This window comes from Gambusia affinis, linkage group LG10 (genome assembly GCF_019740435.1).
Source record: "Gambusia affinis linkage group LG10, SWU_Gaff_1.0, whole genome shotgun sequence".
NCBI lineage: Eukaryota > Metazoa > Chordata > Actinopteri > Cyprinodontiformes > Poeciliidae > Gambusia > Gambusia affinis.
Window position 1 is genome coordinate 19558072 of NC_057877.1, and position 16572 is coordinate 19574643.

Sequence of the window (16572 nt, forward strand, 5' to 3'; positions counted from 1 at the left end):
CTGAATGAATAGCTGCTTCTTTAGTTAATTTGGATCCAGATTATCACATTGTAAGAATCTAAATGCCTGCCCAAACTTGTGATCTAAAATTCTTCTTTAAGAATTAATGGAGGATAATTCTGGCAAACATGAGTCATATTGACATGCAGGCTCTAGGCAGTATAGTCATAACAACCCCCAGTGTCAAAACTGCAGTGCTACCCAAAGCAAGTCAATGTTGTCATCAATTCCTACAAAAAGTGCTAGATCTTTACAAAGGACTCTTCTGCAGTGAAATGCTGCCAGCTAGTAGGAAAGTTGAACAATGAAACAGTAAGTAACCAAATAGCATTAGCTGTTTTATCAGAAAAGCTTATTAGCTTTAGTAAGGACAACGAGCATAGCAATTTTATGCTTTTTATCCTCCACACCCCACTCATCATTCCAACATGGAAACAAAATTACTCCCCACGGGGAGGCAAGTCTTTCCTGCCTCAAAGCTCTGACTAGTCGCTAAACTATTTAGACTTCATTCTGACAGAGCTCTGATCAAGACTTTGAGAAAGCATTTCCATTTGTGACTTCCTGTGGGGGTCATTAGTTCTTTCCTGGAGTAAATTTGGCAAGCCACTCACTTCTGGGAAGATTCACCATTGTTTCATGTTTTCTTCATTTGTGGACAGTGACTCACTTGAGTCCCAAATGCTTAGAAATTACTTTTCAACCATTTCCAAACTGATAGATGCCATGACATTGTTTCTCATCTATGTATTTCTGGATTTCTTTAGATTTGGGATATGATATTATACTTTTAGCCTACTTTACAGAGCTATGACCATTCTGTTTAAGGAATTTCTTGATTCTGCAGATCAAAAACTGAACCCCAAAATTTTGTTAATGACATGCACCGCATAATTAACTCTCATACTATTTGCTCTTTATCATAGGGCACATTTGGTTTGGATAGATTCCTCTATTAAGAATGAAAACAATCAGAATAAAACTGCATTCTGCATTTAATCAGGTTGTCATTGTCTGATGCGTTTGAAGATTTCTGCATTTCAGTTATTTTATGAAGGATTCAAATTTCTATTAAAAAAAAACAAGAAGAATTTATATCAGATGTGGGAAGACATTAAGCAGTATTGTTGTCCAAAAAGGGTCCCACAGTGTGTGTACAACATGTGTCAGAATCTAAAAGTGAGACAGAAAGAGGTTCATCACTACATTGAAGTGCTCACATAGCAGAAACTGTGTTCTGTAAAATGTAGCGATACTGAACTTTCTTCCCAACAAACATGAGGATCATGAAAGACATTGCTGTACACCTTTATAATATATGTCTGTTTATATATTCAAACAAATTTCAATTTAACTGAAAAACTTTGATTATTGAGTTAAATACTGCTGTCTGAAAACAAGATAAATCACAAATTAGTCACTAATTAATGCAATACATTTTCTAACCGTATTATAATTAGCACATATACATTCTATGCATAACTTCTAATTTCTTCATTTGTTTCAGTGATGATCACTAAATGACGCTTAATAAAATGTAATGCATTAGTTTAGTGATTAATCGACAATTTTTTTCAAACTCTAATGGCAGAATAGGTTTTGAATCAAAACAACTGGCAAGAAAATAAAGCTAGAAATGAATGAATCAACATGCAGTAGGTTTCCTGGGAACTCTAAGTTGGCTTTGAAGACAGGTACGACATCTTTCACGACAAATCTATCAAAGGTAATCTGATGGTGAGCAAAATTCCGTAAATCCCATAGATTATCGCGGCTATTGTTTCTAAGACTGCAGCTTTTTTTCTTTATTTTCCTTTAAAGGGCGAAATATTCAGGAAGAAACAGCAGTACTATTAAGCTGCTTTGTTCTTTCATAAGACTGGATTTGGGAGGGTTGGAGCTGGATTTTCCACAAAAGCCCCATCGAGTGGGGACGTTAACATTTTCATTAGAGCAGAGAGGCTGCGAACCGTGAGTGGCATTTCTGAACTGTTTGAAATGGTAAGCAGAACTTCTTTGGCTTCTCTCATGCTTAGTACTTCTGCAAAAGCCAAAAAAAAGTGCTTGCTCTGACTCGTAGAAGAAAACAGGTGCCCTTCTCCTGCACTCAAACACAGGCAGGTACTCTTCTTCTTCAAAGGTGGTAGCTATATGCTTGAGAACAAAGTCTTAAAAAAGGACCAGTCTGTGGTTGAAAAAACAGCATTAAACATAGATATCTTAAGGCTGAAAGTGTTAATATTATGGTACATGCCCAGTCAACAAAACAAAGCAGCAATCTTCTCCTCATTCACTGATAGCACAAATCACACAGCAGCTTTAATATGTAGAAACTGAGACTGGAGGCTATTTAAAAGATGCAGTGTTATAGTGCTATGAAAGTTTTATGATTTGTCATGCATTCGATTTGGTGATAAAATACTAGAAAATACAAATTATTTAACAGAGGCTTTTTGATATTTTTGAGAATAAATAAGGATTAACCTTAAATGATTAATATTATTTCACCAGATAGTCAATCATATATGAATCCCATTAAAGACCAATATGCAAGTTTTTGCACCCTGATATTGGCATAAAATGTGATGTTTTAGCTGAACACAGGCAGAATCATTTAGAAAAGGGTTTAATGAAAAAGAAAATAACTTACAAGTCAAAACTGAAGGTAACAGTGAAGGTAAAACAATGTTGACCAACTGGCTACATGGAAAACTAAAGTTTAGGTGCAAATAGTCAGGAAAAAAGTTTAAAAGATGGTCAAGGATTCAAGGACCATAACAGGAGGAACAAGTTGTAATTACTTGCCTGAATACTGGGTTTGTGATTAGTGAATGCAAAACAGGTATATTGGATGAATAACAGCTAAAAGTGAACAGGGAGCTGAAGGGAAGTAATGACTAAATCAGTGAACGTGGCAACTGGGAAAAATAAGCTCTACAAAGATGATGCAGAAGTCTTGTTTGAGAAAGATCCAGGAATCATGACAAATATTATATAATTCTCTCCATGGATCTGAGACTTGGACCATTCTCAAACAAGGCTTGAACAAACAAAAGCTTTTCCAAGGAGTCTCTTTATCAAGTTATTGACAAGATTATTCTAGCTGCCAAACACTGAAGAGAAAATTCAGATATGCAGAAAGTAAAAGCTACATCTGCAAAATTAACACTGACCAACTACTGCAACAACTCTTGAAATAGGAGCAACCTTTGCATTGAGAATGGATTCTAATGAGTATGTATTGAAAAACGTATGGATAAAGCAAAATGAGGAATTTCTGAAATCTTGATAATTAAACCTTAACACATTAACCATCACCCCCGGAAAATACAATAAAAAAAACGGCTTGCAGGCATTCCGCTGCATGTTAAGGGTTTTTAAACAGGCAGCTGTGTAGAAGTTCTTCCAATGCCCTACAGAACCCATAGCAGTGTAGTCCCCTCCACATTCAGATGAAAGCTAGGGACCAAAGACCTAAATGATGACAGCATTCCTACTTTGACATCTTCAGTGTAGTAAACCTGCCTTTCAGTCAAATTTCTTTGCATATACTGTAATCAAATCATTATTGAATAATCCAATCAAACAAGAACCTGGCTTTGAAAGTGAAGCTGTTGCTTTAACACAGCTCAATTGTCAAAATAAAAGTATCAAGGTTTTTTTTCAATTAATTCTTCACCTAAATACTTGTTGCAACTCTCAAACTCGACCAGCTTATGTGTAGTTAATGTCTTTCAACTTTCAGGGCTCACCTCATAAGAAAACTTGTGTAATTGAGTTCTAAGGAGTAGAATGCAATTAAAAATGTTTCCATCTATTATTGAGGAAGGTATAAAAACCTTTTCATATGGCTTTTTCAGTAAAGTGTTACTAAAAACATGCATTTTTAAAAAATACTCCTTTTATATTATTTGAAAGAAATTAATTTTAGCTATAAATCTGCCATGAGCATGAATATTTCATCACTGCACTGTGAAAAGCTGTGCTTTCCAAGTCTTAATTGACTTCCAACTGATAAGGCAGATTAGAACAAGAACATGCTGTCTTCTGTGCTGTTTACAAATCAGTCTATCATAAAATCATTCTGCGAGTATGTCATAAAGTGCCCAAAGGTTTATTCCCTTCTTGCCGGACTCAGAGCCAATTGGTGAGTCATCGATTTGCAGATTAATAAAGCCAGCATCCTTCATCTAAGCAACTTAAGTGTAGAAAGGCAAACAAGTTTGGCCGAGAAACCTAACAATGTTCTGTTCTAATATTGTTAGATATTGGCTCATATTTGCTATAGCATTTTTCAACAAACTTGCATCTTTTTAATTTTTAAGTCTTGGGTACCAACCTTGACCAAACTTATTCCCTGAGAAGGACAATGTGTCCTCACACAAGCATCTGAGCTCAGGAGAGCCACTGCAATAACAATCTGATTAGACTGAACATAAGATGGTTGAAAGGACCATTATCTGTTTAGAAATTAAAGTTATGTCTTTTGCAGACCCATCTCTTTGGAATAAGCCCTTTCTTCGCAGCCAGACAGCATCACTCTGTTTTTACCGATGAGCTCTCTGCTGCAGACGGCGGGCTCTTATCCTGCTTTTCAGCTGGGAGGGACGACCAGCCAATTACATCTTCTTCCCCTCTTAAGTCCATTAATCACCTTATTACAAAGGCCTCTCTTCCCTTAAAGGAGAGTTTTGTCCTGCCATCACACTTTATCACATTAGTGCTTAATTAAGAATTATGTCCTAGCATCTTGGTTTTAATTATGTGAATGCCTGGCACCATTTGTAAAGTAACTGTTGGGTGATGCACAGCAGTAGCCACAGCAGCAGCCACTGCGGGAAAAGGCGTGGAGGGAGGAAAACAGGCGGTGGCCTTTTAACTGAAGTAATGAATTTAGCTTTAATGAGGAAGGCATACAGGCCGGAGCCTCCAAGCAGCAGCGCCTTACTCTGAAGAGCAAAGGAGATGTGAAGAATGTTTGTCACCTGGTGAGGCCAAAGTTGAATATGGATCAATGAGCAAGACTTGAATTCGCTGACATTAGCAGCTGTGATTCTATCAGGATGATGAAAGGGTTGTTGTGAGCAGGATGTTCATCACTGCCTCTTTTTCTTCACAAAGAAATTCGCTTTGAAGAGGGCGGATAAGAGCCGGTATTCAGAGGAGCTGATGACATTTCTGTGTCTTCCCGAGGAGTCTTCGTTCTTTGGCTGCCGTTGAAAGGTGCTCCTCTTAAAAAGCACACTCAAATCAGCTGCTGGTCGACATGAGAGCGCTGATTTTATTCAACATGTGCAAAACTCTTTCGCACCTACTGTTAGCCTTAGCCCACTGATTCATGTGAAAATTGGAGTAACAAACTGTAAATAGTCCTCTTTATTAATGTTTCCTGCACCACAAACAAAACATGATGGACAAGAAAAAAAAAAATTCAAGGAGCTAAAATTTTAAGCAAATTCAGTTCAAGTTTAAAAATAACCTCAGTCACCGTCACACATTCACTGAAGGTGAATGTGTTACCCATCTCCCATTAAAAGGATTTTAAACTGTAAGAACCGTGTGACAGAAAAAGGGACTTCCTCAATAGAAAAAAAAGACAAATATATCTTCTAAGTTTGATATGTAAAACCCCTGGCACACAGAGTGCAAAGTAAATTACAGCAGGGATGAGGAAATGTTCTTGTTACTTTCAATTAGCAAGAACAACTAATGGTTGCTGTCTGAAGGAGGTGGAGTTAGAGGTGTTAACTATGATGATCATCAGGGGGAAATGGTAGATCTTCATACATGATGAGAGGACGAACCTGTGCAATGAATGTAATTTTCAGTGACGTCTTCTTTTTCAGGTTTCTAACACAACTGCACTGAATATATCAGTGAATAGGACAAATAGTTGTTTTGTGTAAGTATCAGTGCTGAATGGATGAAAAGATTTCTCACAAAACTGGCATATTTCCCTAATTATTCCACCATGTCTTTAAAATAGTCATTTCTCTTTCTTTTAAGCACCCAGAGACCATAATGCATGCTGACTGACAGGAGGTTCAGTCAAATAACAGCCTGTGCTGTAGAACAAATGGCCCCCGTTGCTTCATGCAGCTTATATTCAGCAGAAATGAGCAAAAGGCTGCAGGAGTTAGCGGAGCTCGATTTTGTTTTATGCTTTTCTTTTCCAACCAGTGGCATTCCTGTCAAGAAATTTAATTTAATTTCATTCTGCACAAGGCTTTCTAGGATTTGTTTTATACCCCACTCAGCAAGTGTTCCTTAAAATGTGTAAACAAACTTTGATGTGTAAAATCCCTGGAAATCAGCTCCTTTGAAATTTAATTTAATAAATCACTGATAAATGACTGAATAAATAGTTTTAACTCTGGATCCTTTGAAAATAATATTCCTCTATTACACTGGCAGCGCTCGTGAGCATGCTGATAATGATTTGAGCGTAGAGCACACACTCATTCACACTCAGTAAATGCACGCCTATTCACAACTGTGTTATGGAGTTGCACATTTCCCACACACAGACACAGGATGGGAGTCTTCTTTTACAGTCTGTGGTCACGCAGGCATTTGTTTCCCTGTAGAAGTCATTTTGCATTGTTTCCAGTGAAATTCCATTGAATTTGAAAACATTTTCTCATCCAGTCACAGCATGGTAGTGACAGGGAGGGACCTGCTTTGACGACCTCAGAGAAAGATCCCAGAACAAAACCATGAGGAACTACAGGACAGCTCCATGGGGTTGGACATGATGAGCTGTAAGTATCCTGATTCTCTGTCATGAAAAAGCAGAACCCATATTTTTGCTGCATTAAACCTTCGTACAGTATAATTTGTAAATAACCATTAGACAGTTCCTTCTGTGGCATCTCATACCTAAATTCTTTAATGTTGACTAAAAATACGCAGATAAGAAAAACAAAGAGGGTTTGAAGCAAAGAGTTACAGGAAAATTATGTGAAAATCATCAACCTCTCTCCTAAACGAAATATATTTGTACTTTCTTAGGTGGAAACAGGTTTTTGAGTGACTCTTTGAAACAGAGAGCACTTTATGTGTGGATATCTCATCTGAATCAATGCTGATCTTAAAATTTAAGCTCCAGTCTGACCCTTGACCTTAAGTTTGTGCCCACGTCTTCATTTCTCTGGTTGTTTTCAAGAGGCAGTGTTACAGCAACAGCGTTCTTTTGTCCCCATTCCTTTGGCATAGATGGAGATACTCTTAAAAACAACTCTTTACTTAAGATGATTTCAGCACAGCACTAAAGAGACATCCATCCTCAAACTGATGTATGTGCATCTAAAAATATTCTTCTTTATTTACGAACACCATTTAGTAATATTGCAGTCTCAGCATGTGCAGGGGTGATGTAAAACATAAACATTGACTAGAAAAGTTAAATCTACCTAATTTAGTGCAGGTACAAATCAAGTGCAACAAAGCTTTTGTTCTTCCAGGCCTTTATACAATCCTCCGCACTTCCCTTTTCTTTTCTTCCAACTTTACTGTCACACTGATGTCTAAACTTTAGGAAGCGCAGCTCTCAATCTATAATTACCCTCAGCACAGCAATAATTTTCCTCACAATCTCCACGAATGCACAGAGATGCTCACATCTTAATCAACACCTTACACTGCAGGTCGAGACAGGAAATAAAGCAGTCCTCAGACAGTTAGAGAGGAACAGGAACATAAGATGCAGGGATGCGTATTTCAACCTGCAGGGTTAACTACGCATCAACTGCTGCAGCATTGACCTTAAGATGAGACAGTTTTATTTCTTCCAGAAAGAATCTCATTTTATTCCTCTTCTGCATGGACAAAATTTGCAAATGTAAAAATATAACGTTGGGGGAAAAAAAGCACTAAAACTGAATTTTGATTGTTGTTTCATGTATTTTTCAGCCTCTTTCTCTCAGACCTGAAATTAGAAAATGATTGACAACATCATTAAGTTTTGCTGCTTTAGAAGATTTGATTTATAAGATATCTGGCATTCATTGCAGAAATGGGAAGGAGCTACTTCAATCCTTCAAAGAGTTTCTGACAGGTTTAATGTTAGCTTAGTTCAATAATATAGTTATCAACATTTTAAATGAAATTAATCATAATTGCTAATCAGGAGACACATCTTTGTCAAACTTCATACTTTTGGCATACACACTTTGTACTTGTTTCCTTTTTATAAGTGATTTTTTTTTTTTTTTGCTTGCAGATGATTAATATTTCATGGACCGTTGAGTGTATCTTTTCTCAAAATATTTTGCTAAAACTCTGCATTAACTGTGGTAATTTTAATAATGTTGAGTTTAATCCCTACCCAAAGTTATAGTACTGGATGTGTTTCAAACCATCCATCTTCTCTACTCGCTCGTCTTTGCAGAGTTGTGGGGAGGCCGGTGCCTATCTGCAGCGGGATACAACCTGGACAGGTTGCCAGTCCATCATAGGACAATTTTTAAATCGTTTTACAAATTAAAATCCAGAAAGCCGTGCATGTATTTGTAGTCTGCACCCCTGAATCAGTACTTTGCTGAAGCCCTATATGTTTCAATTATCTTTGCACATTTAGAGACTCTGTGGTGACCATTCTACTTTGCAACAATCACATTTGATGTGCAGTGTTGGCAAACAGTGATTTTTAACTGAGAAATCTAATTCTGAGTTAGATTTAGGTATAAGCTTTAAACGGATTACTTCAACACATAGATGTGATTTGATCTAAAACATTTTATTGTACCTCTTACTGTTTTTTGTGTCCGTTATGCTGTTGGAAAGTGAAACATCACCAGCAGCTTTGCTCTTTTAAAGCTAAAAGTAAAGGTAATTTTATTAATATAGCACATTTTCAGCAACAAGCCAATACAAAGTGCTTTTAGGCATATATTTTCCCATTCTTCTTGAAAGTCAGGGAAGTAGCTTAGTAACTTAACTCCAATTCAAGCTTCCCCACAACTTTACTGACCTTTCATGAGCTGTATTTCACAGCTGCATTAAGATTAAATTGTGTGGGCGTGCTGTGGTGGCATAGGGGATAGCACGACCCACATTTGGAGGCCTTGAGTCCTCGATGTGGCCGTCGCAGGTTTGATTCCCGGACCCGGTGACATTTGCTGCATGTCTTCCCCCCTTTTCTGTCAGCCTTCTCTCTTATAAGGGACACTAGAACCCACAAAAAAAAAAAGATTAAATTTTGATCTTTGCTTAATTCAAATGCACACCACACAAAATCTTTTACCAAAACATTTTAAAAAGTATTTTTTTCCTTCGACTGTACGACTGTGTGGTACTTTGTGGTCCAAATAAAATACATATATTTGTGGATGTATCATGACAAAAGGTGGGGAAAGCTTAACATATATAAAGAAGGTTGTAAACCAAGAGGTTTCGCCTCTGAAACAAATCTAAAAGGGATGATCGTGAGCTTACAAAAATGATCTTTGTATGCATTTGAGAAACAAGCCTATTTAGATGCAGCTGAAGAATCCACACAGAGTAAAGACCTTGACTTGACAGCATTGTAAAGTGATCAACAAGCTCTCCAGGTAAGGGCTTTGTGCAAAAGTAAATACCAGAAGCAGCTCTGCCGTGGTCAAAGTCTCTAAATACAAATGTAATTAAAAACTTTCTTGCAGAGGAATGAGTTAAATGTTCCCTTTGGTTCCAAATACCTTGGCATGGCAACTGCCAGGGCTTTCAACTGGCTTCTAATAAGCCCACTAAAAGGAACTTTAATATGTTTTCTCCCATAAATGATAAAAACTCCCTTTTAGGCAACCCCAGTAATGATCTTTATCAAGTAGTCGACAAGAAAAGGTTCATAACGGATGGAAGAGGAAAAAAACCCCGTCTATGCCGATGGATGGGCTAAAGGCTAATTGTGTCTGAAATGAGATTTTAAGCGTTTGAATTAACAGAGGCTAGAGCACGCAGACAGGGAAGGAAAATGGGGGGTATAGGAGCAGGTCACAAGCTGATCAGCATGTCAGCTCTCACAGAGCCTGTCTCTGTTTATGCAGCTCTGAAAGCCATGCAGGACGCTGTCTGGTGATTAATTAGAGTTGACTTAGAGGTGCAAATCAAACCATAAGCTGGGCTCTTTTTTATTTTTTTTTGAGACATTTGAACTCCCTCCTCTGCAGTGACTTGGAACAGAGCAACAAATCCCCCCTGCATTTGCAAATAAGACCAACAAATGAGAAACAACAGTCTTATGAAAGGATGGCTTTTCCCAAGTTCGGCTGCAGAAAGGACAATTAATTTGAGCATTTAAATGATAAAGAGAGGGACAAGAGACAGGATCAAGATGTGAGGAACAGTGTTTATTGCTCCAGTAAAGGAGTAAATATGATGTAGCATCTCCAGCTGTGCACTCAGCTCTGTCAGTATGTGTGGTCGGCATGCAAATACGGGGTGATGGATGTATGTGGTCGAGTCTAAAAGGAGCGAGCCACTGAGGGGAGAAAAAGACGAGGCTGTGGTCGCTCAAAGACTAATGGGCCGATTAAGAGCTTCAAGGGGGTGGCCATTTATTTGTTGTGTGTGACTGGATGAAGATTCACTTCATTAATATGGGCTGGCACTTACCACCATTGTATGTGTGTGTACCTCTCTAGCAACCCTGGATCTCTTTCTTTACGTAATTGTGTTTGGGAACATATTATTTAAACATTTATTTTTCCTTTTGGAACAAAAGTAAATCTTCTGCATTCAAGAAATGGGAGGCTTTATTAAAACGTTTGGTCTGTACCTGTATTGGCTTTTGATAAACTGTTCGGGCAGCTACCCAGGAGGACAGTAAAAAGGAGCATGTGCAAACCCCAGATAAAAAAAATGAAAATAGAACTGGTTTGTCTGTCAGTTTTCTGGACAAGTTTTCTATTGCTTCTATGCATGTGCTGTCAGTGGGAAGTTGGAACCCCCCTGGCTGAGTTGACGTTGCACAGGCTGTCCAAGCTCAAAAACTCTCCAATGTGACTAAATTAAAACTATTCTGCAAAGTTCTTGGTTCAACCAGTTATTAGGTGTAGAGGGCAACTTCTTTTTGACATGGATCCAGGTAGGATTGGATTGCTTTTTTCTTCTCGTAAATTAAATCCCCATTTAACGTCACGTTGTATTTATTAAGATGATCGCTGTCACATACAAAAATTAGCTTCTCTGGCCTTTCTTTTTGAAGAACAGAAATGATCTAAAACAGAGGAACAAATGAACTGTTTAGACAAAGACATCAGGAAAATATTCTGTTTATTTATTTATTTAGGCTTTCTACAGCTTGTTTTGTCAAACAGTTTGTGATCTAGCTCAGCCCCCTGGAGGATGCCTTTGTGGATTGTTGTAGATTCACAGCACCCACAGTCATGTCTCTGCCAAGACTTTGATATTTGGTGGAGTTCATACAGAAGAGCAACCACTAATAATTCCGTCTTATCCCCATTTTAACGAAAGACAGTGCTGACAGATTGAGCTCGACTGAGTCATTATGGTCTGATACAACTTCGGTGATGTGATTTACGAGGCAGAAATGTAATAAAAGCTTAAGGCTATAATGGAGCCTGTCATATCAACCAGCTTGTCAACATAATTGCCACTTTCATCTGCAATTAGATTCAATTGCATTCAGTGATTTCCATTTCCACAGGAGCTATTCAGCTGTGAGATAGTCAACCATTAGGTTAGAGATTTAAATGTCATCCTGAAGGACATTTGATGGTCACTCTGACACTTGTGCCCACCTACCTTGAACTTCCAGAGATGTGTTGTTTCTTCAGTAGCAGTAACAAATCCTGTTCCCTAAACCCTTCTGGCTGTATTGCCAAAAAGCACAAAATAGTTTCCCTCTCCTTTGTTCAAATGAACCACAGATGGGTCAGCATAAACTTTTGTCCTCTAAAGTCCTTTGCAGCTTGTTTCTGCTCTGTTGTTCCCCGGCTCAACTGAATAAAGAAATCAAACTCTGGAGTTGTTAAGGTAATTGCCAAGCTGGCACGTCCCAAGCTCCTCAGCAAAGAGATCAGGGACACTTCAGAATGTTAATGGTCGCCCTTTTCCAAGTAGGGCAGTGCAGTCCTGGCATATGCTCAGCTAGTCGTCATTGTGTGCATGGAGCAGAGAGAGAAAGAGAGCTAACATCTCTGCAATTTGTCTACAAGATAAATAGGTTTTGTTTATTTAGTGACCTTCCCTTTAACTTCTCACCTTCTCACCACCCAGTTCTCAAGAGCTCCTTAAAATTTCAGAGGTGCAAAGTATAAGAAAATTCTGGTCATGTGTGAGGACATGAGGGAAAACACTCCTGGGCAAAAATCAGGCTGTGATACATTTTTATTCTTGTAGATTGATGCCATCAGCATGTAGAACTGAGAGTTTTACTCCTAGAAAATGCTTTAATGTAAAAAAATAAATAAATGAAAAATGTTTTTAGTTCTGCAACAAGCAAGCAAATTTATCAAAGTGATGCATTCTTGCAACATTAAATGAGCTCACTCATTTTCAGGGCTGCTGGAGAAAAAATAAAAATAAAAAAATAATACAGATGGGCACATGAGAGCAGACAGCTTTAAGGACAGATATGCAATTGTGCAGGAGAACTTTGCTTTTGGAAAAAGATGTCAATTTTAGTGTTTTCTACAAGTGATAAAAATCAGAATTATGAAAAAAAAGTAGGAATGAGAAACGTTAGCACATCCCAATAAGTAATCAGCTCTTTATGAATACGTTTACATTTGTACCGCAAATATTCACAGTAAGCAATATTCACCTATACCGAACAAAATATGTTTTACAGCTGAACTCGCGCAGAATATTAATGTGTGGCACTAAACTCTGCTATTCTGGAACATTAAGATTTCTCATTACTACAGGGGAGAAGAGGAGGTGGGTTGAACCAAAACGTTATGCCAGCTTATGCATTTTATGTCACACAGTGTGCACTTAACTGGATTACTGGATCTGTGTTACAAGAAATCAGATATTACTCACCTGAAAAAACGTCAGAAGGAGCGTAAACATCAGTGGTTGTGAAGAAAAATCAGTTGACGTCCAAATGGCTACCTCTAGCATCCAATCAGCCCAAACTCCATATGAAATACAAGTCAGATGTAATAATTTTTATAAAAAAAATAAATAAAAAAAATGTTTATTTTTTTTTCACATTCAAAATCTGTAAAAAAAAAAAAAAATGAGGTCATCTGTTTTCTCACAATAACTACAGAAATACACAGCTTGTTCAGAAGCAACCAATCTGAGTTGTGAGGAGGGTCTTAATGCTGTCAATCAGACCCCTGTATGCTACCTCTTTCTCTCTGCTACGCTAAAGCTGGTTCACCACAGCAGAACCTGCCATGAATGCTAGTTAGTTAGCATAGCCAACAATGGTAGCGGACAAATAATTTTCCAGTAACGGCAAGTTGTTTCTCAGCCATCAGCAAATTCAAAAGCACATACAAGAGGATGACTGACAACGTAAGACCCTCCTCCTGGCTCTGATTGGTTGCTTTTGTATTTCTGCACTGGGAGGAGATTGATTTTTGTTACATATTAGCTATCTCATATTGATATATGGTGACAGCTTTGACACTTTTGTAAAATAAAAGAAATACCAGGTTGGAATCTGTTGGCTCTTCAGGTTAGATTTAGAAACTCGGGTAAAGACCTTAGTAATTTTCCTTGCATGTGAAAATTATATTAAAATCGTTTAAATTTACTTATTTAAATTGTTTCAAGTGATAAGACATCATTAGCATTGTCCAGTATAGACTAATTAAAGAACTGTTAAAGAAAATATATGGGCTATAAATTTTTTTTTATTATTATTTTAAGGTCAGTGCTGGAACTTTGCATTAATGAGATAATAGATTTAAAGTGAGAGTTCCCAAACCTAGAAAGAAGTTTATGAGTTTTTTATTTTACTAGCATGTAAGTTGCATATATGATCATGACTTTAGTTTCCAAACCCCCCACCCCCACAAAAAACAAAAAATAATTTAATTACATTTACAGCAACAAGCTTTCATTATTACAACTAATAAATATCAGGTGTTAGTACCTCTGCATTCCTATTATTTGAATGGAGAGAATAAAAAAGTTCACCAAATCACACAAAACACAAAAGAGTTGGCCAAAAGTAGCCCACTTTAATCCCCAAGAGTTAATTTTTGTTTGAGTAGATCTCAGTTGAAACGCACCTCTGCTCAAATGTTTTAGCTGCGACAGGATATAGGGAGAAATAATGTGACATTTACAAATGTGAATCACAACACAAGGCCTGCGGTATGTACACTGGGTCTGTGTTACAAGAAATCAGTTCATCAGTAGTTTATGCTTTTCTGTAGCACAGAATGAACATATGCAGTAAAAACGGGAAACAGAATTTGTGGTCAGCAGTACAAATTGAATAATGGGCTTGTAAAATCTATCCAAAAATCAAGGTATTAATATTCATGGTGGGCCAAGTTCGTGAATTCACTTCAGAAAATTGACATAGAAAGAGTAGAATAATAGAAAAACAGACATACGACAAATTACAATATAGTTTTTTTTACTTACAATTGAAACTCAAATACGGTGCAATATATGTAATTTTTTTTTTTGGTTCCTACAGATGTTTCTAGTTGCTGAACTTCCTATATTTTGTCAAGTTTAAGTGCAATTAGGAGCTTGGTGATATTAAACCACAACAACACTGACAAACAGCAGAACACCAGGGACTAATTGATGGTATCAGGAACTGTAATTCTTCTGCCGATTGTGAACGTGGGAAATTTCTGGGTCGTCATACTTGGCCTCTGCTTGTAGGAACCCTGAGATTGTGTTGGTGTGAGGAGAAAAAAAAAAAAAACCGGGGAGCCACCACATGATGTTAACACAAAATGTCCTCTGATAACTACATCATCACTAAACCTCAATGCATCCTCCAGACAAATCTACTAGTGTTTGCATTCAACATGTTGTTCTATTACAAATAATTCTTTCAATATTCAACAAAGACATTTAAATACTGAGTTCCAGCTACAATATATTTCTCTTTTAACCCCGTTTCCCACAGTTTATGTCTGGAAATATGACAACAACACACCTCGACTAAAAGGAGAGCCTGTAGGTGGATGACGTGGGTCCACCTGATGATATCCAGGCTACTATTAGCTGGATTTAAAAACGGATGTTGCTGGTCACTTGAGTAAGAACAGCTTATGTCCACCAGGCCTCACTGCTGAGATGCTGCCATAATGCTTTAGTTTCTGTGGGAAGAACATGAGTGTGCCATAATTGAACAGATGCAACAAAGTACGGAACAGACGCCAACCTGGAGAATTATTTATATCAACACAAAAGAAAAAAAAAAAAGCACAGCAGCTGCCAAAATAAAGTCTAAGAAAGAAAGAAAAAACAAAACAAACATTGCTGCTATGATGCTGCCCCAGAGCAAGCCGAAGCCCCTCTGCAAACATATTGACTCGAAAATATAAAAAAAGGACCATGCATTAAAAGAGTGCTTCTGATTTCCTGTTTCCTCCTCCTCCTCTCGCCTAGGAAACATGTGTCCATCAGCACTCAGAGTTCCCCTCCGTTAGCTTACTTCCTGTTGGCTCAGCCACTGTCAGCTGACTAATAACATGGTGGAGGTGATTTCTAATACACTGGGCCTGGGGCTTCGTCCTGAGGAAAATGTGAGTGGAGGAGTGTCTCCATGTAGGAAACGTAGCCGCTGCTTGGTGTGTAGCTGTCAGCCATGTGTTGTGGTGGTGGTGGAGGTGGTGGTGGTGGTGAGGAGGAGGACGGAGCAGACAGGAAGGGGTCAGAGTTCAATGTGGCCTGAAAAGGGATGGGCTGCTGAGTCAGCGGAGGGTTGGAGACTGGAGGGCGTTCAGCGAGGTTGTCGACTGTGTCCATTGGGGTCTCTGTGTCCGTCTGAACGCTGCTGACGGGAGTGGGGGCTTCCTGATTGGTAGTAAGAGTCATGGAGGGAGGCTCCACGGTTGGCTGAGTGGTAATACTGTGATTCTGCTGTGCTGGTGCTGAAAGTGGAACCGGGGTGTTAGGCCCAGCTGAGCTGGAGGGCAGCCGGCGGCGCTTCGCTGCTTGAGCTTCATCAGCTGGGCGAACTTCCTCCTGTGGTGTAGGCAAAGCCTGGAAGCAGACAGAAAAACACACAGAAAACTTCATCAGGAGTTTTTAAAGCAGACAGAGCCGCATTTTTATATCTCTGCGCTTCCATTCACATGTGCTCTATCCCAGGAAGTTTTTACACAAACAAAAGGTGAATTCCCACAACAGGAACCTTTTTTCAGGAACCAGAGATGAATTTAATCCCGACTGGAGTCTTTCCTCTTGCCTCACAGCAATAAAACACTGAAATCCCTTTAATTGAGTTGCAATCACCAGGGACAGAATCATCACTAATAGATTTATGTCTAAAAATTTTTTGGCTTTTGATTTGTCAACTCAGTGGCTGAGAGGTCAAAGCTGCTGAAGTGGAGTCTAGAGTCCACCTAGTGTCTTTGAAATAACCTGAAATCTAAGAGTGGTTTAGACCAGAAAAAAGAAGAAACTAAGAGTAACAAACAG

At 38.3% G+C, this 16572-nt stretch overlaps 1 protein-coding gene across 3 annotated transcripts in view; it reads right to left on the minus strand.

The window, feature by feature from the left end:
* Positions 1 to 13892: 13892 nt before the first annotated feature.
* kdm4b (lysine (K)-specific demethylase 4B) overlaps positions 13893 to 16572 on the minus strand; it is a 50365-nt gene continuing 47685 nt past the window's right edge. For all 3 annotated transcript variants that reach the window (XM_044130605.1, XM_044130607.1, XM_044130606.1), the window contains exon 22: positions 13893 to 16134. In XM_044130605.1, the coding sequence (XP_043986540.1) occupies positions 15637 to 16134 (498 nt within the window). In that variant the 3' untranslated portion in view covers positions 13893 to 15636. The remainder of the gene's footprint in view (positions 16135 to 16572) is intronic.